This window comes from Aethalodelphis obliquidens, unplaced genomic scaffold, assembly GCF_003676395.1.
Source record: "Aethalodelphis obliquidens isolate GAN/ISIS:26980383/991018 unplaced genomic scaffold, ASM367639v1 scaffold55, whole genome shotgun sequence".
Classification (NCBI taxonomy): domain Eukaryota; kingdom Metazoa; phylum Chordata; class Mammalia; order Artiodactyla; family Delphinidae; genus Aethalodelphis; species Aethalodelphis obliquidens.
Window position 1 is genome coordinate 568,186 of NW_020837999.1, and position 24,154 is coordinate 592,339.

Sequence of the window (24,154 nt, forward strand, 5' to 3'; positions counted from 1 at the left end):
TATCTTATATAATTACTTTCCTATTCTTCTAAAGTTATTTTCTGAGTTATGTTAAATATTAAATATGAATGTTAAATATTAACATTGAATGTTAAAATATTATTATGTTAAATATTAACATGTTAAAATATTAAATGTTAAAATATTAATGTTGAATGTTAAAATATTAAATGTTAAATGTTAAAATATTAAATCACCAAAAAAGAAAGCAGAATTATGAAAGGGAAAGATGGAAATAAGTACATGCATTAAACTTAGATTACTACAGATACGGCACTATAATTACTTTTTTTTTTTTTTTGGCGGTACGCAGGCCTCTCACTGTTGTGGCCTCTCCCGTTGCGGAGCACAGGCTCCGGAAGTGCAAGGTGAGCGGCCATGGCTCACGGGCCCAGCCACTCTGCGGCATGTCAGATCTTCCCAGACCGGGGCACGAACCCGTGTCTCCTGCATCGGCAGGCGGACTCTCAACCACTGTGCCACCAGGGAAGCCCTATAATTACTTTTTATTTTAAAATTCCAATATTTACCCATGGTAATACTTGTATTATATAACCTCTAGTTTTTATATAGTGTATGATCCTGTGATGATCTTAACCAGATTAGAAGTAATAATCAAAAGAATAAAATGGAAAAATAATAGCACATAAGGTCTCTTTAAAGATTAGGGAGATGCTTTTGCCCATTTAAATGTTTATTATTTAACGAATAATCTGTTTTTCAATATATTCTTTATAGATTTAACTATGTGAACAAATCTATAAAGAATTACAAATGAATAAATGCCAAGCATTTCCATAATTTAGCATACCTGGTAATTCAACTTTTTAGGTTGGGTTTTAAAATTTCTTTTCTTTCCCAAGTTTTGTTTTAGTTTTTGTTTTAAATACAGTCATATTGCAGCCTGTGGATAATAAAACTGAAAGGGTTCTCAGTGGAAAGTTGAAAATTCAGTATCTTTTACACTATTAGTGTTAGTTGCAGGAAAGTTAACTATACAGCTGCTTTCATGGAAATTTTGCTGTGGTGGAATATAAAAGTTCTTACATAGCCAGCAGCGGTTGGGTAGACATACATTATTTCTTATTTCTACTCATTACTTAGAGATGCCTCTAAAAATAGGAAGCAAACTATTACTCTTTGAGTCAAGGGCTACTCCTGAATACCGTACAAAAAGGTTTTGGAAAACTGATCTTCAAAAACAGAAGTTTTGTTAACATTATTTTACCATCTCTGATAACCTGGTTTTTAGCCAATTAAGAACCTTTGAAATCCCAATAAGAACAGAAAGAATAATGACATGCTAAGAATTTCCCTTTTTGGATTGACCCATTAGTAGAGCTCAAGGAAATTCCATTTATTTTAATTTCTCAATCATTTAAAGGTTCTATCCTCCACAGTAAAAACTGAAGTACCTGATAGTTCTGCAGCAGGATAAGACTGAGGTAGAACTCGCTGAAGGCCAGTTTAAGGTCTTTAAGATTCCTATGTTGGACACGTTCCTCATGGGACAGGTGGAAGACTGGCTTTCTGCGTTGTCGCAGTGTAGTAACACCAGTGCTTTCTTTCTGTGCATCCAGTGATGACTGAAGTTCATTCTGAAGTGTAGCAAACCTGCGCTGAGCCTCTGCAAGCTTTTCTGTAAGAAGTAAAACAGAACTGTCAAATCATCAAGATAAAAAAGCTGGTAAAAGTTCTCACTGACGTCTGAATTTTTACTAATTAGTCTGTTTACCTAAAATTTCTAGGGAAAAAAATGCTACATTTAATATTTAGAACTAGATAGGAAAAACATGTTTCAGTGTAATACCCTCCTTTCATTCTACCCCACACTTCCCCTCAGCAAAACCTCAAGTGTACCCTTTCTTTTTACAGATGAAGATTGAAGACACAGAATTTAAAAGCCGTGAAGAGTGAGAATACAAAATGGTACAGCCGCACTGTAATTTGGAAAACAGTCTGGCAGTTCTTAAAAAGTTAAACATAGAGTTACCTTAAGATCCAGCAATTCCACTCCTAGGTATATAACCAAGAAAACTGAAAATATACATGCACACAAAAACTTGTACACATAACACAAACTGGGACTCATAATAGTCAAAAAAGTGGCAACAAACCCAATGTCCATTAACTGATGAATGGATAAGCAAAATATGGTATATATGTACAATGGAATATTGTTCAGCCATAAAAAAAGAATGAAGTATTGATACATGCTAAAACATGGATGAATATTGAAGATATAATGCTCTAAGTGAAAGACACCAGACATAAAATGCCACAAAATTGTGTGATTCCACTTATATGAAATGTCTAGAACAGACAAGTCCACAGAGACAGAGAGCAGATGAGTGGTTGGCAGGGCCTGGTGGGAGGGAGGAATGAGGAGTGACTGCTAATGGGTACAGGGTCTTTTGGGGGTGATGAATGTTCTGGAATTAGATTGTGGTGATGGTTGTACAACCTTGTGAGTATTTATGCTTTGAATCTCTCTCCTCAGGAATAGCTCATTCCCTTTTAAGAGCTCACATGAGTAAGTCAGGCTTACCTGGAATAATCTCACTTTCTTAAAGTCAATTGATTTGAGACCTTAATTATACCTGCAAAATCCTTTATAGCAGCACCTAGGTTAGTGTTTGATTGAATAACTGAGAGAAAGTATGTGTATATCAGGGGGAAGGGATTTTGGAGGGCACCTTAGAATTATGCCTACCACATACTTTGAACTGATGCAAATTTCTGAAGACTCCAAATGCCATTTGGTCCCGCAGTCAAAATGGAGATATACAGTTGTTCAAGTGATAGATGGAATATTAGCCCAGGTTTAACTCAGTGGACCCAGTTGGTTCACAGGCTCACACTATGATTATATTTCCAGTTCTGGAATGTGTAACTGGAATACAAATACTGGGCTACTGGTGGAATCTCCACATTTGACTCTGACCCAGGAGAGGAAGGGCTAGTGGAAGTTCTGGAATTTCTCCCTATCAAGATAGTAAGCCAAAAGCACAAACATATCCCTAGGGGAACTTCAGAGATTAGTGCCACCACCAGGGATGATGTTATCTATCACATCTCCATTTAACTCATCTGGTTAGTCTGTGCAGAAGTTGGACGAATCTTGAAGAATGAGTGTGGATTATTGTTAAACTTAATCAATAATGGTCACCCTGAAGGCAGCTGCTATTCTAGATGTGGTATTATCACTGGTGCAAATCAACACAGCCTCTAGCACCTGGTATGAAACTATGCATCAAATAATGCAGCTACTTACCTGGCAGCAGAGGCTAGCAATGAGCTCCAGAAATGATACCATTCCTCATTGGAACTGACTAACCACCTAGCGGCAGGTTGCATGCACTGGATGCAGGGGGCAGAGATTTGTCCTCTTTGGAACAAGTGCTTTCTTTATACGGATGTGCCTTCCCTGCTTATAATGCTTCTGCTAGCACCACTATCAACTGGAATGCCTTATCCATTTTCAAGGTGGTAAAGCAATGAGCATATCTATGGAATAAAACGGTTTTATCACATACCCAGAAATAGCTGGCCTAACATAAAGGCTTACTGAAATGAGTTGGGAGACAAAACTCTCAAAGGTAGGGGTTCTGTCTTTCAGAATGCAGTACTGAGACCATTATTTGGTTCTATCCTAACCACAGCCAAAATTCAGTCTAGGAATGAAGGGGTGGAAGTAGGAGTGGCTCCTTTCACTATTATATCTAATAATCCACTCAACCTGCAACTTGAGCTCTGCCTGTTGGTTAGTCCTCAAGAGGAAATGCTTCTTTCATAGGAATACAACAATGGTTCTGTTGAATTGGAAGATGAGACTGCCACCTGGCCTTTTTTGGACTCATCATACCATTGAACCAGTAGGCAAAGAAGGTGTTTACTAGTTAAAGTGATTCTGATTACCAAGGGGAATAGATAACACAACAGTAGCAATGAGCATCGTGTCTGCCACCCAGGAGACTTCCTGGAACACATCCTAGTACTTCCATGACCAATAACAGAAGTTAATGGAAAACTAAAGCAATCAAAAAAAGACAGAATTACTAAGGATTCAGCCCCTTCAGGAATTAAAGTTTCGGTTATCCCACCCAGTAAAGAACCCTCACCAACTAAGGTACTGGCTGAGGGCAAAGGAAATATGGAATGGGTAGTGGAAAAAGCAAATAACAGATATCAACTATCACTTCTTGACCTTCTTGTTCTGTCTTTTACATACCTTGTATTTTCCTCTCTATCTCTGTGCTGCATTCTGAGTTACTACTTCAACACTACCAGTTTATAAATTCTCTTTTAAGGTCTAACTAACTTACAGTTTAATTGATTAAGATATTAATTTAAGTAATTATATTGTCATTTAAAAATTTCTAATTGGTTTTTTTTTTTTTTTTTTTGCGTACATGGGCCTCTCACTGTTGTGGCCTCTCCCGTTGCGGAGCACAGGCTCCGGACGCACAGGCTCAGCGGCCATGGCTCACGGGCCCAGCCGCTCCGCGGCATGTGGGATCTTCCCGGACCAGGGCCCGAACCCATGTCCTCTGCATCGACAGGCAGACTCTCAACCACTGCGCCACCAGGGAAGCCCTAATTGGTTATTTTTAAAAGTCAATTTTGATAGTTTCTTATTCTTTGCTCATGGTTTTGATACTTTCTTTTATGTCTATAGCCATATTAAGTATATGTTTTATTTTGTACCTGATAATTTGCATATCCTATACAGCAGGAGTCCCCAACCCCCAGGGAACTGGGCCACACAGCAGGAGGTGAGCAGCGAGCAAGCCAGCAAAGCTTCATCTGTATTTACAGCCGCTCCCCATCACTCGCATTACTGCCTGAGCTGCGCCTCCTGTCAGATCAGTGGCGGCATTAGATTCTCATAGAAGTGCAAACCCTACTGTGAACTACACATGCGAGGGATCTAGGTTGCGCACTCCTTATGAGAATCTAATGCCTGATGAGAGGTGGAGCTGAGGCAGTGATGCTAGTGCTGGGGAGCGGCTGCAAATACAGATTATCATTAGCAGAGAGGTTTGACTGCACAGAGACCATAAAAAATCAACTGCTTGCAGACTCATATCAAAACCCTATCAGTGAGTGTCAAGTGAAAACAAGCTCAGGGCTCCCACTGATTCTGCATTATGGTGAGTTGTATAATTATTTCTATTATTATTACGTTGTAATATATAATGAAATAAAGTGCACAATAAATGTAATATGCTTGAATCATCCCCAAACCATCCCCTGCCCCCCCAGTCCGTGGAAAAACTGTCTTCTGTGAAACCGGTCCCTGGTGCCAAAAAAGGTTGGGGACCACTGCTATACAGCTTTTAAGTGTTTTGTAGTCTTCCATAATTGTAAGAAATGGAACTATTCACCTATATTCAAATTTCACATTTAAGTCAAAGGGAAAATGAATCTAGGGTTTTTTTAAAATACAAGTTAAGCATTTCTATTGCATATGTGTTTGTCTTATTATCCTCATGATCAAAAACAGTATAGAACTTCTTGGTTCACAGTGCACTTTACATCTCAGCAATTTTTTCATGATGCTCCTAGGCCGAAAAATATACCAAACACTTCTATTAAGTAGTTAGGTTCAAACAACTTAAGTATTTACGTCCCAACCACTTCATAGCTATTTGCAAAAATATTATACACAAATACAAACACATATATAATGAAAGAATGTGAAGGTTTATCCAAAGTCCACTAGAAGTTATTATGCTAATTAAAAGCCTCAGGTAATTTAGTAAGATCGAAAAGCCAGAATATCCTAAGTAGCATGAATGATCAACTTTTGTTGTTAAAACATTAATACATGAGTTTGCTATTTGTTTAGCTTCCTTAGCCAGAGTTGTCAATACATAAATTTTGTAATTATTTACATCTTTTAGTACAAGGATATTAAAAATGTAAGAAGCCCCAAAAAATGGATAGAAAAAGAACCTGTATGCCAGCAATAAGCCAACAAACAGCCTCTCCATCTGGCAAATTCCTTACTCATTTTACATGGTTAATCATAAATATCATTTTCTATGTAAAATTCTTCTTGTCTAACAACTCTCAGTCACAATTTGAAGCTCCTTCAAGGCTCTCATGGGACTACATATATGCATACATAGAACACTGCATACAATTCTTTGTTTATATTTTTGCTTTATTTACTAACTGTGAGCTCTCTGAGGGCAATGGTTCTATAATCCTCATCTTTTATGATGAACAATTTTTTTACTCTTTTTGTTAAATCCTTTTTTTTTTTAAGATGTTGGGGGTAGAAGTCCATCAATTAATTTATTTATTTTTGCTGTGTTGGGTCTTCGCCTCTATGTGAGGGCTTTCTCCAGTTGTGGCAAGCGGGGGCCACTCTTCGTTGCGGTGCACGAGGGCTCTCTCGTTGCGGAGCACAAGCTCCAGATGCGCAGGCTCAGTAGTTGTGGCTCACGGGCCTAGTTGCTCCACGGCATGTGGGATCCTCCCAGACCAGGGCTCGAACCCGTGTCCCCTGCATTAGCAAGCAGACTCTCAACCACTGCGCCACCAGGGAAGCCCCTAATATCTTTTCTTCAGGTATGTTTTACATACCATAAAATTCACCCACTGTAAGCATAAAGTTTGCTGATTTTTTAGTAAATCTGTAGAGTTGTACAATCATCACCACAATCCAATTTTAGAACAGTTCCATTACCTCATACACTTCTGTCATGGTTGCTGGCTGTTGATCCTCACTCCCACCCCCAGGTAACCACTGATCTGCTTTCTCTGTCTACAGATTTGCCTTTTCTGGACACCTTATATAAAGGAATCATACAATATGTAGTCTTATGTGTCTGTCTGGCTTCTTTAACTTAGCATGATTTTGAGGTTCATTCATTTTGTATGAAACTACTTTTCATTATCAGTAGTTTGTTCCTTTCATTGATGAACTGTTTTTCACTGTATGGATACACCACATTTTGTTTAAATGTTCATCAGTTCATGGACATTTGGATTGTGTTTAGTCTTTTTACTATATAAATTATGCGGCTATTAACATTCACATACACTTTTTTTGTGTGGACTATCATCTTCATCTTTGCAATAGCAGGTTCAATCCATGTTTGCTGAATGAATGAATGAATGGATATGTAGGAAAAAAGTTCTCTCTAGTAATCCAAGTTCCTATGTAGAAATAAGGAAAAGTAAAACTTTCAAGGGTATTTTGCTACTTTCTTTAAACTAGTGATTCTCTTCCTTAAGGCACGACTGTCTAGAAGAGCATAATGAAAGAGAATCTCTACGTGGGAGTGTCGAGGATAAAGCATATGTTACTTGAAAAAAAAAATTCAATATTACTACAGTTATGGTGTGAGATTTTTTAACTTATCAAAGGGGCATAGGTTTAAAAAGGATGAGAAACACTGCTTTTGACACCAAGTGTCCAAGTCTATTTTGCAATGATACCTCAGTTTTCTAAAGTTAGATCTCCAAAAAGCTCAAATACATGGAACAGCACACAACCTAAAAAGAGGTATTAAATGTGTATATAAAACTTATTTTGGTCTATGAATGAAAATCTACAAATACAGTTATAAAAAATAAAAATGAATATTCCTAAGCAATTTTATAAATACTGATGAAAACAGCCTATTTTGGCAATAAATTCCAATTTCTATTCATGCCAGTGAATCAAGTCACTCTAAATATGAACAGATTATTATCTTAATAATATTTGTTTAATGCCATAAGCTCTTATACACTGATAATAAAATATTTGATAAAAATTTCCAATAACCATTCAAGACTTTCAAAGTACCTATGTGTCCCTCAAAGAGCTAAAAAAAGATTATCAAGATCTTTAGTTTTAACGAGATTTGTATACATATTTTTACTTTTAGAAAAGTTATTTTAGAAATACAAGGTATCTTCAAAATAGCAAAGCTATCATGTTATGCAACTGAAGAACATTTCTTGATAAAGTTAATGTCTTAGAATACTTTTATTGTCTTTCAATGTTATCATCTTTCTGATTCAATTTATGGATTTCACTGTTACCTGAAATACAAAGTAAGTTTATAAGAATGTTGACCCATTATAGGTGATTCAGGATAGTTAATCTTGTTGCATTACATCCTATTTTTGCACGGCTTTTTCTGGAGTTCTTACCTGAAATTCTGACAACCTCAAATACTTAAGTCTAAAACCTCCATGTGTGAAAATAGCATCCTATTCTTCCATTCCACTTTTCTCTCTAATCAATAACACTCCTTATTTTCTTACAACTCCAGCCTCAGCTGACTATTTGTTATCCTCCTCACCCCCAAATATGTCACGGACTTTAATGCATTACACATCTGGATAAGTTTTTCCCTTGTCCTAGAACACCATACTCCAGCTCTCCCTACTCCCCACACAGCCATTCCCGAACACACTCCTCCAAGAGGATATGGCAAATTTAAACGTTTCCATTTATGCTTCTTCATGTTCGCTTCCACAGTACGTTGTACAACTCTACAATAACAAATATCATAAATTTTTTTAAAGATATAATTAGTAAAGAAATATATTAGATGTACTCTGATATTTTCCATTCTACTATATTCTATTCATATTTTAAAAAAATGTGCTGACCCTGTGGGTCACTTATTGACCCTGTGAGTCATTTATTGGGTTGCAACCTACAATTGTTTAAAAGAACACTAATTTAGATGATAGTCTGCTTTTTTGTGAAGATGCCATCCTAAAAACCTGTTACCCCATGACTATGGGCATTGCCCATGCTTTCAGTCTTAGAAAGAAAGAAACGAAAAGAAAAGCTAGGAGGGAAGGAGGAGGAAAGAAAGAAGAAAAGACAAAGAAAAGGTTGGTTTCCCATGGCTTGTTTTTGTTTTTTTGTTTGGGGTTTTTTTGCGGTACGCGGGCCTCTCACCACTGCGGCTTCTCCCGTTGCAGAGCACAGGCTCCGGACGCGCAGGCTCAGCAGCCATGGCTCACGGGCCCAGCCGCTCCGCGGTATGCGGGATCCCCCCAGACCGGGGCACGAACCCGCATCCCCTGCATCGGCAGGTGGACTCTCAACCACTGCACCACCAGGGAAGCCCCGATCACTTTTTTAAAGAAAATGAAGAAAGCAACATTTATTGTACATAGAACGTAAATAATTGTAATTTTAATTTTCATCAGATGTGTTAGAAAGAAAGCAAGCCACTCTAGCTGCTTTAATTCACTTCCCCAACTTCCCCTAACCTCCCATCCTTTAATAGCTTTTAAGTAACTTATTCTGGGGACTTCCCTGGTGGTCCAGTGGTTGGGAATACACCTTCCAATGCAGGGGATGTGGGTTCGATCCCTGGTTGGGGAACAAAGATCCTACATGCCGCCCGCATGCCACAACTAGATAGCCTGCACGCCACAACTACTGAGCCCGCACACTCTGGAGCCCGCACGCCACAACTAGAGAGGAGCCCAGGCACCGCAGCAGAGGATCCCATATGCCACAATGAAGATCCCACACGCCACAACTAAGACCCAATGCAGCCAAATAAATAAATAAATATTAAAAAAAAAAAGTAACTGATTTTGTTGTAATGATGTAGGAAGAAACGCTAAGACAATAGAATTTTAAACAATATTACAAACCTATGGTCACCCTACTTAACTAAATATATTTAATCCACATTTTAACACATGAATAAGCAAAGAACAAAACTAGCCATTAAGTCACAGTTGTGGGTACTAGACACATATAATCACCTGTGAAATGAACATTTAGTATTTCAGTGAGAGAGTTTCTTATGTTTCATTACTATACAGTGCCTCAAATTCAATAAGAATAAAGAAAAGTAAACATATAGCAAGATACTGTATAATAGGATTACAGGAATAACTGTATAATAGGAATAGTTTTGAGTAACTATTATCCAATTGGTCTTACATTTACATGGAGACTGAAAATATTTTACAGCCAAGAAATAAATCTGTTTCTATTACCATTATTTTCCTACTTATGAATAACACTACTGTGATTTCCTACCTTTCCTCCCTCCTTTTTGGTAAAGAAAGGAAAAGCACATAACAGTGTTGTGAGTTCCTAACATAAAAACTGAAGTCAAAAATTAGGACAAGCCAGATAAAAACCCTGAAATTATTTCCTTTAGAAACAAAGGAAAAAGCATTTAGATATTTAAAATATTCCAACCAATAAAAAGGGCTTGCCTGTTTTAATTGTGGAATATTAAAAGCAACAGATGTAGTCTAAGAGTTTTTTTTAAATGTAGGTGCATTGGGGCTTCCCTGGTGGTGCAGTGGTTGAGAGTCCACCTGCCGATGCAGGGGACATGGGTTCGTGCCCTGGTCTGGGAAGATCGCACATGCTGCGGAGTGGCTGGGCCCGTGAGCCATGGCTGCTGAGCCTGCGTGTCTGGAGCCTGTGCTCCGCGACAGGAAAGGCCACAAAGGTGAGAGGCCCATGTACCGCAAAAAAAAAAAAAAAAAAATGTAGGTGCATAGAAATACTGCTTAGAAGCCAAGTATTTTGAATGGAGGGAGAAAGCAAACTGGTTCGAGAAAAGAGAAAGATGTGACATGAAGTAATTTGTACTCCCAATGGAAAAGGACATTACTGGTCATCATAAAAAAAAGTTTCTAGCACTACAACCTTCAGTTTGTATTGACTGATACCATTTTCAGTGCGAGAAGACACCTGGGAGAACTCTAGGTCAGTGATCAGCAATGTTATCACCAAAAGGATACCTCCTTTAAAAAATTTCCCTCTCTTCCCATGGTCTTCAAATGTTTGAAGATTTTATCTATAAATCTAAATAAATACCTATATCTTATTAGCCAAAAAATATGTAATAAAAAAAGAACAATAAAATAACTTACATTAGGTTTTGTGAAATATTGAAAATAGCTTCTGACTCCTTACATGTGAAATCCCAGAGGGCTGGGAATCAATTTGCTCATTTTACAAGTAAGTACGTAGAGGTCAAGGAAGGTTACATGGTAAACGTTTTCAAAAAAAAATAATAAGGTTCAAAAATCCAAAATGTAATTGATAGGTAATAGACTTTTATGAAAATAAATACATCCATATTTTAGTAGTATTCATTCTGTTTTGTTGGTTTAGCTTTTATAGCATTTGGGCAGGGGGTACTTCAAGGTTTCAGTCAATACTATATCTCACCTAAAAAATAACCATTTTTAACTGACCATTAAATAATTTGTGAGATGTAACTGGGTGGAGGTAGGGTTTATAAGATGAACTCACCCCTATATTATTTATAGTTCTTCATGTGCCCTAGTATCTGAGGATTGTAGTATACAAGACAATCTGCCATGGAGAAAGTGGCTAAATAAGGAGAAAAATGACACAATCTAGGACAAGCACCAATTCTACTTCTGTCAATCATGTCTTCATATTACCCATCATTTCCTGACCTGGCAAAAAGTCAGTCTGAAGACTACCAATTTGTACCTACTCCTTGATGACATCAAGAGACATGCCCTAATGGCTCTGCCAATAAGCACAGAGAAAGGAAGTCATTAAATCATAGCCCCCAAATTTTTAATAGTAGAAAGCCTAAAATTATCTTTGAAAAGTAACCAAGTCTAAAATACCATTTTGCAAACTGAGGGTTGTAACTCAATATGAGATCATGAAAGCAATTTAGTGTATCATAAATCAGCATTTAAAAAATCAAATAGAAACAATTAGAGAATACAGAATATAAGTAGTAAGAATAAGTATTGTTTCATGAGAAAATATTTTTAATCAAATATATTGCACATACACACATATACAGATGCATGCAAACATATAAAACACACACATCTGTCTGTGTAATGAGGTCATAATTTGTATGTATTTTTTACTGTTAACTCAAAATATATAAAGTATGTATCTATTGTTAAGAGCAGATATTTTTCTTTGTAAATCAAGAAGCTTTATCTACTTTTTGTAATCTAATTTATCCAATCAGAGTTGGGTTCAGAGATCCTTCCCAGAACAATCATAGTAAAAGAAAAATGTGAATAAACTTGACCTTTATATTTCTCATTTACAACCTTAGATCATACCCAATAGACTTTTCTCAGTCGAAATACTCTTTCCACTGCAAATGCCTTCCTCTTTTAGTCTCCTCTTCCTCATTCTACATTATATGGCTGCCCTCTCCTCTGTCTACATTGCTGGTTCCTCTTTATCCTCTTACCTCCTAATTGTCGAAATTATTTTTGTCCTTGAACACTGTTAATTCCTTCTGTACATTTTTCCCTTGCTGAAAATCTATGCATTTGCATGGTTTCAAATAATATTTCTGTTTTGTCTCTGCCTTCTAAGTGCTTGTAACATAGTGAAAAGGACGTGCATATATGCTATGCCCTTTCACAGCTCTGTGCCTTTGCATAAACTACTTCCTCTGCCTAGGAAGAAATCCAGCCATAAATGAAAGATGAGAAGGAGAACACAGAGTTAAGATATTTGCTTCCCTTTTTTTCAAGATGAGGTGATCCCATTTATTTTTTTTTATTTTTTTAAAATTAATTAATTTATTTATTTTTGGCCGTGTTGGGTCTTTGGTGCTGCGCGTGGGCTTTCTCTAGTTGTGGCGAGTGGGGGTTACTCTTCACTGCAGTGACTTCTCTTGTTGCGGAGCACAGGCTCTAGGTGCGCAGGCTTCAGTAGTTGTGGCATGCGGGTTCAGCAGTTGTGGCTTGCGGGCTCTAGAGTGCAGGCTCAGCAGTTGCGGCGCACGGGCTTAGCTGCTCCGCGTCATGTGGGATCTCCCTGGACCAGAGCTCGAACCCACGTCCCCCTGCACTGGCAAGCGGATTCTTAACCACTGCACCACCAGGGAAGTCCTTGCTTCCTTTTTTATTTATTTATTTTCTGTTTAAAGGGAGTGACTTGCTAAGGAAACTAATCCATTGAAAAGGGAAGTTAGAGGAAAGTTATTTTCTTAGAGGAAATAATTTCTGGAACAAAGTCTCCAGGAGCTGAAATTCAGTCAGTAGTTATAGAATTTTCCATAGACTGAAGAGGTATATCTTTTCTACAAATATTGGAGGAAAATAAATAAGGGTAAGAATATCTATAGGTATTTGGTGGGAGGGGAGTGGCACAGATCTGCATAAGTATTACACACCAACAGGAATTGAAGGCCTTTATATTTATTTGTAAAGTAGGAGGTATAATGAACATGATGGGGAAGATGCTTGGGTCAGAGAATTCAAGAGAATGGCATAGGGTTTAGAAAAGCACTTTGAAATATGAAAAAGGGCACTGATCAGGATCCACAGGCAGCTTTGAGAACACAGTTAAGAATGCAATAATGAATTTACAGTGGTTCAAATTTGTTCTGCTGTGATTTTTTTTTTCCCCGGCTGTCCTAAGCAGCCTGCGGGTAGGCATGAAGAAGGTAAAAGGTTGGACTGGTCCACGGTTGGAGTTTTGCCAGGCAGAGGCAATCAACACAAGGCAATGAGGGTAAAGGGATTAAAAGCTCAAGGACTGATGGAAATGAAAGTAATTCGGGGAGGGGCCTGGTCAAATGGAACAGAATGAGGTAGTCAAAAAAGGTGAGTTCTATGAAATGAAAAAACAGATGTTATAGGAGTAGGGGAGTAAACATATATAAAAAAAACAACAATTTAAAGGGTCAGACATAAATAAATAGAAGTTCTAATATTTTCTTTTCTTCTCAAGAGCATCTTGTAGATGCTACTCTGGAGACCATACCCTAGAGAGACAGATATGAGTGTTCCACACAACGGAAAGGCATAAAAGTGACATAATTAATAAGCTGCAACTGTGTCATTCAGCTCTGAGAGAAATGATAAAACCAAGTTTCTGACTCTTTAATGCTTTGGACTGGGCCACAGTGAAGCTCAAGGTATTGAGTCATAATGAGGTCCTGAAATCCTTGCAACTGCAAGAGAACTAGGCAATGACCATATAAGGCTCAAACAGTGAAGTACCAGATGCATTCCTACCTCAGCTAAAGAAAATATCCTTTAATTGCAATATAGTAAGAAAAGCCCCAATTTTAAAATGATCAGAAGTTTCAACAATGACACGGTAGAGTTCCTACTTCCTTAGCAGCAGAAATTGTCTCTTGTATATTGTACCAAACAACTACTTACCTGAATAAAATGTGTTGATTTTGGCAAGTTCTTTTTCACAGGTTTGGAAAAATTTTTCTTCAAACTTGGCAAAATACCTCTTTACTGTGTCCTCATCTGTAACTGAAAGCAAGGAAAACAATATTAAAATTTAGTGTCCAAAGGCCAACTAGGAAAATTATGGAAATAAAAATTTAAATTACTACTTTCTTAGTCTTCGAATGTCAATATATGTATTTCTTTGAAAAAAATGAACTGTGAACTATATTAAGAAAAGGCTAATCAAAGGCCTCTTCACAGGAACACAATTATTTTTTAATTGAATGAAGTTTTCTAAATCTCTACTATAATAAACTTATAGTGGTGGACAAAATACGTGTTCATAAGACTTCAGAAGACACTACTGCAGAGGTGATCAAGGGAAACTAGGTGCTGGGAGGTGAAGTGAGCAGGATTCAGCAGAGAGTAAATAAAGTATCTCAGGATTAAGTACTGCATTCACAAAATGCAACAGATAATGAAGACATGAATATGTAATGTGTTTCTGGAAAAAATGAGTTGATTGTTCTAACTATATTAAATTGCTGTCTACTCATTTTTACCTTAGCTGCACCAGACACAGAGAAAGAGATGTAGACTGATAGTTATAAATTAGATATTCCAAACCTTCAGTTGCTGGGTAGGAACATAAATGAGTTAAGTAAGTGGGTAATTGTGCAAGTATGGTGACAAATGGCAACTGACACATTCAGGATAAGTAGTGGTATGGATTCTGGTGAAGCGGAGAGCACAAGTCCATCTAGCTAGTTGCTGCTCAGGTTGTCAGATCTTCCAATTTTTCAGTCAGAAGCCATAAATCTAGGTATTTTAAAAACACTGTGTGGGCCAATCAATATATGTCTTTGCAGGCAGGATCCACTTTGTGAGCTGTCATATAGCATATTGATTTACTGAATCTCGTAGTATAGATATATATAGCTTCAGGAACCCCAAGCCTAAAAAGGGTATGTTTCTTGCCCAAGTAAGCTCTGACTAGACTCCAGATGCTAATCATAATTTAGAACTACCCTATTTCTGGATCTCTGGGGCACTCTAAGCTTGAAATGTCTACAAAAAGTACAGGTTCTTTTACAACCCTCAGATGCTCCAAATCTTAGTGCAATCCTGGAAACCCTTAAATAATTCACCTGTCCAGTAATAAGAGAAACAGTATTTCCCTAAGTAATATGTAACACACATACACACAAACTCATAGTACCAGAGATATTTTAAAGAAAACAAAAGCTTAAAACGAAGTTTAAAAAAGCATGTTGAATCTATTCATTTAATTTGAATATACAAATGTAAAAAAAAAATAGCACTACTACTTCTCTATTTCTTATGCTTTAGAACGGAACAGCCAATGCAGGATTCTACTGATTGTGCAGTAAAGAAGGGACAGCTACTTTAAGTACCTCATGTAAGCTTAGCAATTTAGGTACAATAAAGGCTATAATTGCCCAAGGCCAGTGAGAATTATTTTTCCAAACCATAAAGCAGGTCAAAGCTTTTTTTAAAGCTGACCTTGAGTTAAAGATGCTCCATGGTAACATATGCTGCTCTTGTTTTTTGGTGGCAGGGTGGGGCTGGGGGACCACGCTGTGTGGCTTGCAGGATCTTCGTTCCCAGACCAGGGATTGAACTCAGGCCCCCACAGAGAAAGCACAGAGTCCTAACAACTGGACAGCCAGGAAATTCTCCAGATGCTGCTCTTATAATACATCTGGTTCTAGTTGATATAGAATAAGAGTAAATCTTACTCTACTTTACCTACTCTTTTTTTTTTAATTTTAATTTTGTTCTCTATTGTATTGTTAGAGAAGAAAACCCCAAAGCAAAAAGTGGGCTTGATCATATTTACTTTGTTTCCCTATTAATAGACAACTTTCATTACCATAAAATGATGGAAATAAAGAAAGTTGTCCCTCAAAGTGATTTAAATGTAGTTTCTGTTTAAAAAATAATTTTGCAGGGGAGGAATAAATTAGGAGTATGGGCTTAACAGATACACACTACTATATATAAAATAGATAAACAACAAAGATTTACTGTATAGCACAGGGAACTATATTCAGTATCTTGTAATAACCTATAATGGAAAAGAATCTGAAAAAGAATATACGCATATATAACTAAATTACTTTGCTGTATACCTGAGAGTAACACAGTATTGTAAATTAACTATATACTTCAATTAAAAAAATAATTTTAACATATATGAATGTTTCTATATGATGTTGCATATTCAGCAACATCAACTATTCAAAATATTACTAAGAACCTAGAAAGAACAAAAAATCTAAGCCTCTGAGAAACTAAAACGCGTGCAATAAATTTTATGTATTAAAGCATGAACATTCTACCCACGAATCAATGTCATATGAATTCTTCATTTCCTCGATCTAGAGACTATTTTATCTAAAATACCAGCAGTCTGTTATCTAGTTTTCTAGTTCACATATAACTTAACAGCCACAAATCAGAAGAGGGTCGAGTAAGATTACAGCAACACTAAGAAGTAATAGCAAACAGAGAGAAGAGGAAAAAAACTATAGATAAAAGTAGCAAGAATAGCTGTGTAAAATAAATTAAATGAAGGAAAATGTTCTTGTCATCTCAGATTTCAAAAGACACAGTAATCTACTGTAATTAGAAGTACACTATTGGTAAAGAAATTAGGAAAACACAACAAAAAGAAGAGAATAGAGAGTCCAGAAATAGATCGGCATAACACAAATTTAGACTGAGATAAAATGGTATCAAATCAGTAAGAATGGACTACATAGCAAGTAAGGTTGGGTGAATTGGCTACCCACTTAAATAAACTCCAAATGGAGTTAAAGAAACATAAAATACTACAAAAAATTAAATAACTCTACATGAAGAAGCTTCCTACACAGTACACAAAACAGAGAGGATAAAGAGAATGACTGACATTCTCACAAAATGAAAAATCTCCATATCAAAAGATACCAAAAGCAAAGTTAAAAGATGAACGACAGGGAAAACATACCTGCAACATTTAAAATAAAGAATTCACATGCAAAATATATTTTACAAAACTCTTACAAATCAATATTAAAAAGATACTCCATAAGAAAGATGGGTAAACTAGAGAAATTTATGGAAAAATATACAGTGTACAAGTGAAAGGATGTTCAACATTCCAGATATCAGATAAATGCAACTTTAAAACAATGAAAATATAATTTTTCAACCATTGGATTGGAAGCAATTTTAAAATAGTGGTATTATCTTGGCAGTGGTGAAAGTAAATGAACACTATCACTCCCTGTTGGTGGAATGTAAATCTGTAAAGCCTTTTAGGAAGACAGTAACTATCAAAATTTTCAATGTGTTTAATCCCACATGTAGGAAGTATATTCTAAAGGAATCTCTGCACATTACTTTTAATAGTGATAAAGAAAACAAAGTGATATCCAACAAAAGGGGAACAGTTACATAAATTACAATAACATTATATAACACCATGCAGCCATTTTAAATATGATATGCATATATCTTGGTATTTATGAAAATCCCAAGACACAATGTTGAGGAAAAAATTTAAATAACAGAATATATACAGTATGATTTCATTTATGAAAAAATATAAATTAATATTCATATGTACATTCATAGAAAGAAGAGTAGAAGGATGCATACTAAACTGTTAATTGTGGTTAACTCCTTTGAAAGAGGAGTAAGTATGAGAGGGATTCTCACATTTTACTGTCTACACTTATTATGTTGTATTTATTGTATCCATTACAATGAAATGTATTTATGAAGGATAAACTTTATTGTATAAATAAAAGGTATTATTAACTGGAAGAAAAAAGAAACATGTCACATTCAATTCTTTAAATTATACCTAACCAGCATAGCTAGTTTAAAAGAATATAGTAAAAACCTAACCAGCATAGCTTGTTGAAAAAAATATCTATGTCAGAATTTAGAGGTACATAGAATGACTAAGACTTTCACTTCAGTAATGAGTTGGTAGAATGCTGATTTACAGAACATGAATTTCTATTATAAGATGCTTCCTAAAATCTATCTGCTGAATAATATTAGAAATCAGTAACTAAATTGAAGGAACAGAGAATTTCAGCATTCAGAAATCAACTCGTCCAAGTTTCTTGTCGTATAGGTGAGGAAATATAGGTGTAGAGAGCCTAGATAATGTAAGGTTTTTTTTTCACCCCCTCCAGCAACAATGTAAGTTTTACAGAGACTAACTGTACTTTCTTATTGTAAAATAAAGAATATCAAAGTGACTACAATGTGTTACATGGGTGTTATGAACTGAACTGTGCTCTCCACGCAAATTATCCCAATATGACTGGATATGGAGATAGGACACTGACGAGGTAATTAAGGTTAAATGAGGTCATAAGGGTGGGGCTTTATTCCAAAAGGACTCATGTCCTTATAAGAAGAGGAAGAGACATCAGAGATGTCCCTCTCCCTCCCTCCCCACCTCTCTCCCCTGCACGTGCACACAGAGTAAAGACCATGTGAGAAACAGCGAAAAGTCCCTCTGCAAGCCAGGAAGGGTCTTACCAGAAGAGCTGGTACCTTGATCTTGCATTTCAAGCCTCTAGAACTTTAAGAACATAAATTTCTGTTGTTTAAGGCCCCCAGTCTTTGGTATTCTGTTATGGTAGCCCGTGCAGACTAATACAACGAATCTAACATGTCCTAATGTCAATTAGTCACAAAACTATTAACTCAATAATTAGTCACAAAAGACTAAACTCAGTTCAAAGAAAGCTGTTGTAAATAAGTGCAAATCTTAGCAAGATATATCAACAAATATAAGATTAGCATCAAGAGGAAAAAAAAAAGGAAGACAAAGGGGTGAGAAAAAACACAGAATTGGCAAAGAATGACTCAGAGAGCACTGCTGTAAAGAACCCTTTGCTCTTAGTTAAATAAATATTAATTCATTCAGTTATACTAAAGAGAGAGAGAGAGGAAGGAGAGAGAGAATGAGTGAAAGATTTCTTTGTCATTTCTGTTATGGTCTTATCTTTACCTTGCATTTATGGATGAGTACTAATCAAGGTAAAATATTCTTACTGCATAGCAACCACCATCAAGTGCTTTTTACAGCAATTTTCAGGAATATTTTTATTTTTTACCATGTCATCTTATTTTCACATGCAATCTCTCAAAAACCAATTCTTTAAAACCACTAGTAACTTCTTCAAATATCTTATATGTTCCATTCACATTTTTATTACTATCAATACTTTCAAGTTTCTTAATTTCCAGATCTGTGAGAGACTGAAGGTAAGAATTATCTTTTTTTCTTTACAGATCCTATGCCCAACATAATGTCTGGTACATAGTATGTGCTCCATACATTACTTTTTTTAACTGTAAAAATGAAACATATTTGTTTCATAATAATTTTGAGAAAATTATGATTCTTTATTAAAGTTTAAAAAGACAAAACTCCAACAATTAAATATTTGTACACAAAGGAATGAAGTTGCACCCCCACCTCACATCATATACAAAAACTGAATGGATCAAAGATTTAAATATAAAATTGTAAAGTATTAAAACTCTCAAAGGAAAACAGGCATAAATCTTCATGTCCTTAGATGAGGCAATGGTTTCTTAGATAAAACACCTAAAGCATAAGTGATAAAAGAAAATATTGATTAAATTGGAGTTCATCAAAATTAAAAACTTTTGTGTATAAAAGGGCACTATCAATAAAGTGAAAAGACAACCACAGAATGGGAAAAAATATGTGCAAACCATATGTCAGATAAGAATCTAATACCCAGCATACATAAAGAACTCTTAAAACTCAACAATTAAAAGACAAAGAACCCAATTAAAAAATGGGCAAAGGATCTGAATAGACATTTCTCAAAAAAAGATATACAAATGACCAATAGCACATTCCAACATCATCAGTCATTGGGGAAATGCACATCAAAACAAAAATGCCACTTCATACCCAGTAGGATGGCTATAATAAAAGACAATATTAAGTGTTGGCAAGGGTGAAGAGAAATTGGAACCCTCATATACTGCTGGTAGGAATGTAAAATGGTGTAGGCACTTGGGAAAACAGTCTGGGAGTTCCTCATAAAATTAAATATAGAGCTACCATATGATCCAGCAATTCCACTTCTAGGTATATACCCAAGAGAAGTGAAAACAAAAACTTATACATGAATGCCCATGGCAGCATTATTCATAATAGCCAAAAAGTGGAAACAATCCAAGTGTCTAGCAACTGATGAATGGATACACAAAACATGGCATATCCATATAAAAAAATATTATTCAGCCATAAGATAGAATGTAGCAGTATTTCATGCTACAGCATGGATGAACCTTGAAAATATTATGCAAAGGAGAAGAAGCTAGACACTAAAGACCACATATTATAAAATTCCACTTATATGGTATGTCCAGAACAGGCAAATCCATAAAGACAGAAAGTAGACTAGTGGTTGGCAGGGGCTGGGGGAAGGGGGGATGGGGAGTGATGAAAATGCCTTGGAATTAGATAGTGGTGATGGTTGTGCAAGCTTGTGAATATATTAGAAACCACTAAATTACACACTTTTGACGGGTGAAATTTTATGGTATCTGAATTATATCTCAATAAAAATAATTTAACTCCAAGGTTAACCCTATAAAAGAAACACACTGATAAATTAAAGCATATTTATTTATTTATTCAACAAATAATTATTGTGCCTGTTAGATGACAGGCTCTGTGCTAAATGCTGAATATATAATGATGAACAAGATAGATGTGGTGCCTGCCCTCACAGAGTTTGCATTCTAATGACTAAGGCAGAAAAAAAAAATCCACACAAATAAACAAATAATTACAAACTGTAAAGTATTGTGAAGGCAACAAACAGGGTATTGAGATAGAAGGTAGGTATTGGGATGGATGACTATCCTTTTTGGCAGGGTAAGAGATGGTCAGAAAAGACCTCTCCATAGGAGATGACATTTAATCTGAAACCTGAACCTAAAAGATAAGGAAGAGCAAGGGCAAAATGATTACCAACAGAAGGAACAGCACATTAGGAAAGAAACTCGGGTGCCTGAGGACCTGAAAGCAGGTCACAATGGGACTGACAGCATGATGTGATAGGAAATAAGGTTAGGGAAGTAGGCAAAGGCCTTTACATGCAGGAAGGCCACGTTAAGGAGTCTGAATTTTATTCAAAGTGCAATGGAAAGTTTTGAAGAGTTTTAAGGGGGAGTCTAAAAAAGTAGAAGAAAAAGGTAGAATTAGTTTAGCTTTACTAAAAGATAATTTAAAATAGCATTTCCCAGGACATTAGTATGTAGATGAAGGGAAAGAAGGAGAAGAATTTCAAGGAATTCAAATAAGTTTCGAAATATGAGTCTAGAGTTAAACTGATCCCTTTAATGTAGTAGTTCTCAACTGGGGATGATTTTGTCTCCTGGGGGTCATCTGGCAATGTCTGGAGGCATTTTTGGTTGTCAAAACTGAGAGGGTGTTACTGGAGTCTAGTGGATAGAGGCCATGGATGCTGCTAAACACCCTATAATACTCAGTATATCATCTTCTCTCTCCCCTTTTCCTCAACAAAGAATTATCCAACCCAAAATGTCACCATCACCAAAGGTGAGAAACTTTGCTTTAAGGCAAAAGAAGCTTTACTATGCTAACAAACATTGTTATTATTCTTCAAGAAGGAGAAGTAGTATACTGTGTTTCTTAAGTTATTTACAAGAACACAATCCTTCTTGGGGGTGGAGGGGGAATGGCTGGGGGAGGATGGGGAAGGGGGTGAAGAATATCTATTACAATTTCCAGTAATATGGTTCTGTGGTTGAGAGGCACGAAGTTTAATATTACCACCATCTCTTTGCATTTTTATTACACTCCATATGCAATAGTTTCTATGGCTTCTTAGTTTCTCAGAAACTACACATAAATGAAGACATCTGATAAATAAAAATTAACATGTGACTAGGTTCCATCAAATATAGGAAGAACATTTAGCACTATTGGTTTCATGCTTTTAAGAAAAAAAAAGGTGTTCTGAGATTTTTTTTAAAGTGTGATTTACAAATTAGGAATAAATAACTTGAAATTCTATTTTTTCCCAAATGCTACTTCATCAACAGATGGGTAAGTTATATAAAGCATATGGCAAAGAGGATTTCAAACACTGAAATGTTACTCTAAAATCATTGGTGAAGTAGAAATAGAACTAATCGGGCATCATTCATTCAACAAGCATTAGGTTCCTTGCATGTACCAGGCAATGAGGCAGGTGCTAGGGATATAATGATAAGCAAAATACACATAAACTCTGCCCTCACTCTACCCAAGGAAACAGACTTTAATCAAATACTCACACAAATATACAAAGTGTAGTATGGGTTTTGAAGAAAAAAGTATAGATGAGAAAAAAACAGCAGTGGGACCAATCTAGTCTGCAAGGACTGGGGGAGGGGCAGTGTGGGAGTCTCTGAAAGTGTCATTTGAGATGAAATCTGACAGATAAGTAAGCATTCGCTAGAGCAGCAGAAGCACTCCAAGCAGCAGGAACAGCATATAATATGATACTGTAAAAAGAAACGAGCATGGTACTTTTGAGAAACTGAAGAGGCCTGTGTGACTGGAATCCAGGGAGCAAAGGGGACAGTGGTGGCAGTTAAGGTTAGACAGGCAAGCAGAGGCCTGATCAGTCAGGCCTTGCAGAACAAAGGACTAGCCTTCTTCCTATGACCAATGAGACATCTTTGAAGGATTTTAAGCAGAGGAATAATTGTGATCAGATATGGTTTGTAAATGAGGTGATGTGGGGAGACTAATCAGATCTAGTACAGTAGGTATCAGATGAGAGATCATGATTGCCTGAACAAGGGTGAGGGCACTGGAGCCTGAGAAGAAGTACAGAAACTCAGTAGAGATACTGGAGATAAATATAGGTTTTACTGACAGATTGGATATGGTTCTGTTGCGTACTCCCTGTATTAGCTTGAGTAAGTGACTCTCTGGCTCTGTGTTTTCTCTTTGACAAATGAGGGCATTTCAATAGGAAATCTCTAAGTCTTCCTCAAGTTCCAAATTTCATATTCTGCAATTAAAGTTGTTAATTTCTGCAAAATGATTCTGAATCCCACTAAGATGAAGTGGTCCTAAACAAGATTTTCTGAGCTACCTTGACATTTCATCATATAATATCTAACTAAATGTGCTCTTTAAATAGTCCTGGTAGAACAACAACAAAAAATTCTTTTAATTCACATTAGTGACATATAATTGAGATGAAATTAATCTCATTAGCACTAGCTTTGATATAATTGGAACTATTTATCAGCCCCAATGAATGCTTACCTAATGTCTGCTAGTCAAAAAACACCAATATATGAAATAGCAATAAATAATTCCAACAAGGGCATAATTCAGTGGTAAAGCAAAACTTTTGAAAAACTATCTTGAATATTTTAAAGTTATGACGAAAGACTTTGAACACATTTAAATAGTTATAAACAATGAAATTTGTGATGCATTATAATTATTTGCATTTTAAATTAGTATGACATTGTTTTAAATATAGCTAATGGAATTTAAATGCCATAGCAATATGATAACTTTCATCCATTCATTATCAAACACTTTTATATCATTTCATTTTCTTCTTGAACTTGTATTTCCATTCTATTTAGATTACAAAATTTATTCTAATATATTTTTGTATTTGAAAGTCATTTATTGATTATCTTATTATAGTTCCTAGCCATTAAATGTATATAAATGAAAATTTAAATACAAAAACTTTCTGAACCATAAAGCTCAAATATTAAAATTTCTTCTGGATTGGGCTATTATTACTATTATTAGAACATACTACATCAATACAACATAAACATGTAATAAGCTTGGTAAACATGAGATATAAAAAGTAAAATGCTATTGGCAATTGGCAAATAAATTTCATCTTTAATTGGATAAAACTTTTTCTCCCAATTAGTT

The 24,154-nt window shown here is 35.9% G+C and overlaps 1 protein-coding gene across 1 annotated transcript in view; it reads right to left on the reverse strand.

The window, feature by feature from the left end:
• The window catches only part of XPR1 (xenotropic and polytropic retrovirus receptor 1), a 203,712-nt gene that overhangs the window by 65,614 nt on the left and 113,944 nt on the right, over positions 1-24,154 (reverse strand). Inside the window, exons 3-4 of the mRNA XM_027086144.1 lie at positions 14,131-14,232; positions 1,416-1,639 (exon numbers count right to left, since the gene is read on the reverse strand). Coding sequence (XP_026941945.1) covers positions 1,416-1,639; positions 14,131-14,232 — 326 coding nt within the window. The remainder of the gene's footprint in view (positions 1-1,415; positions 1,640-14,130; positions 14,233-24,154) is intronic.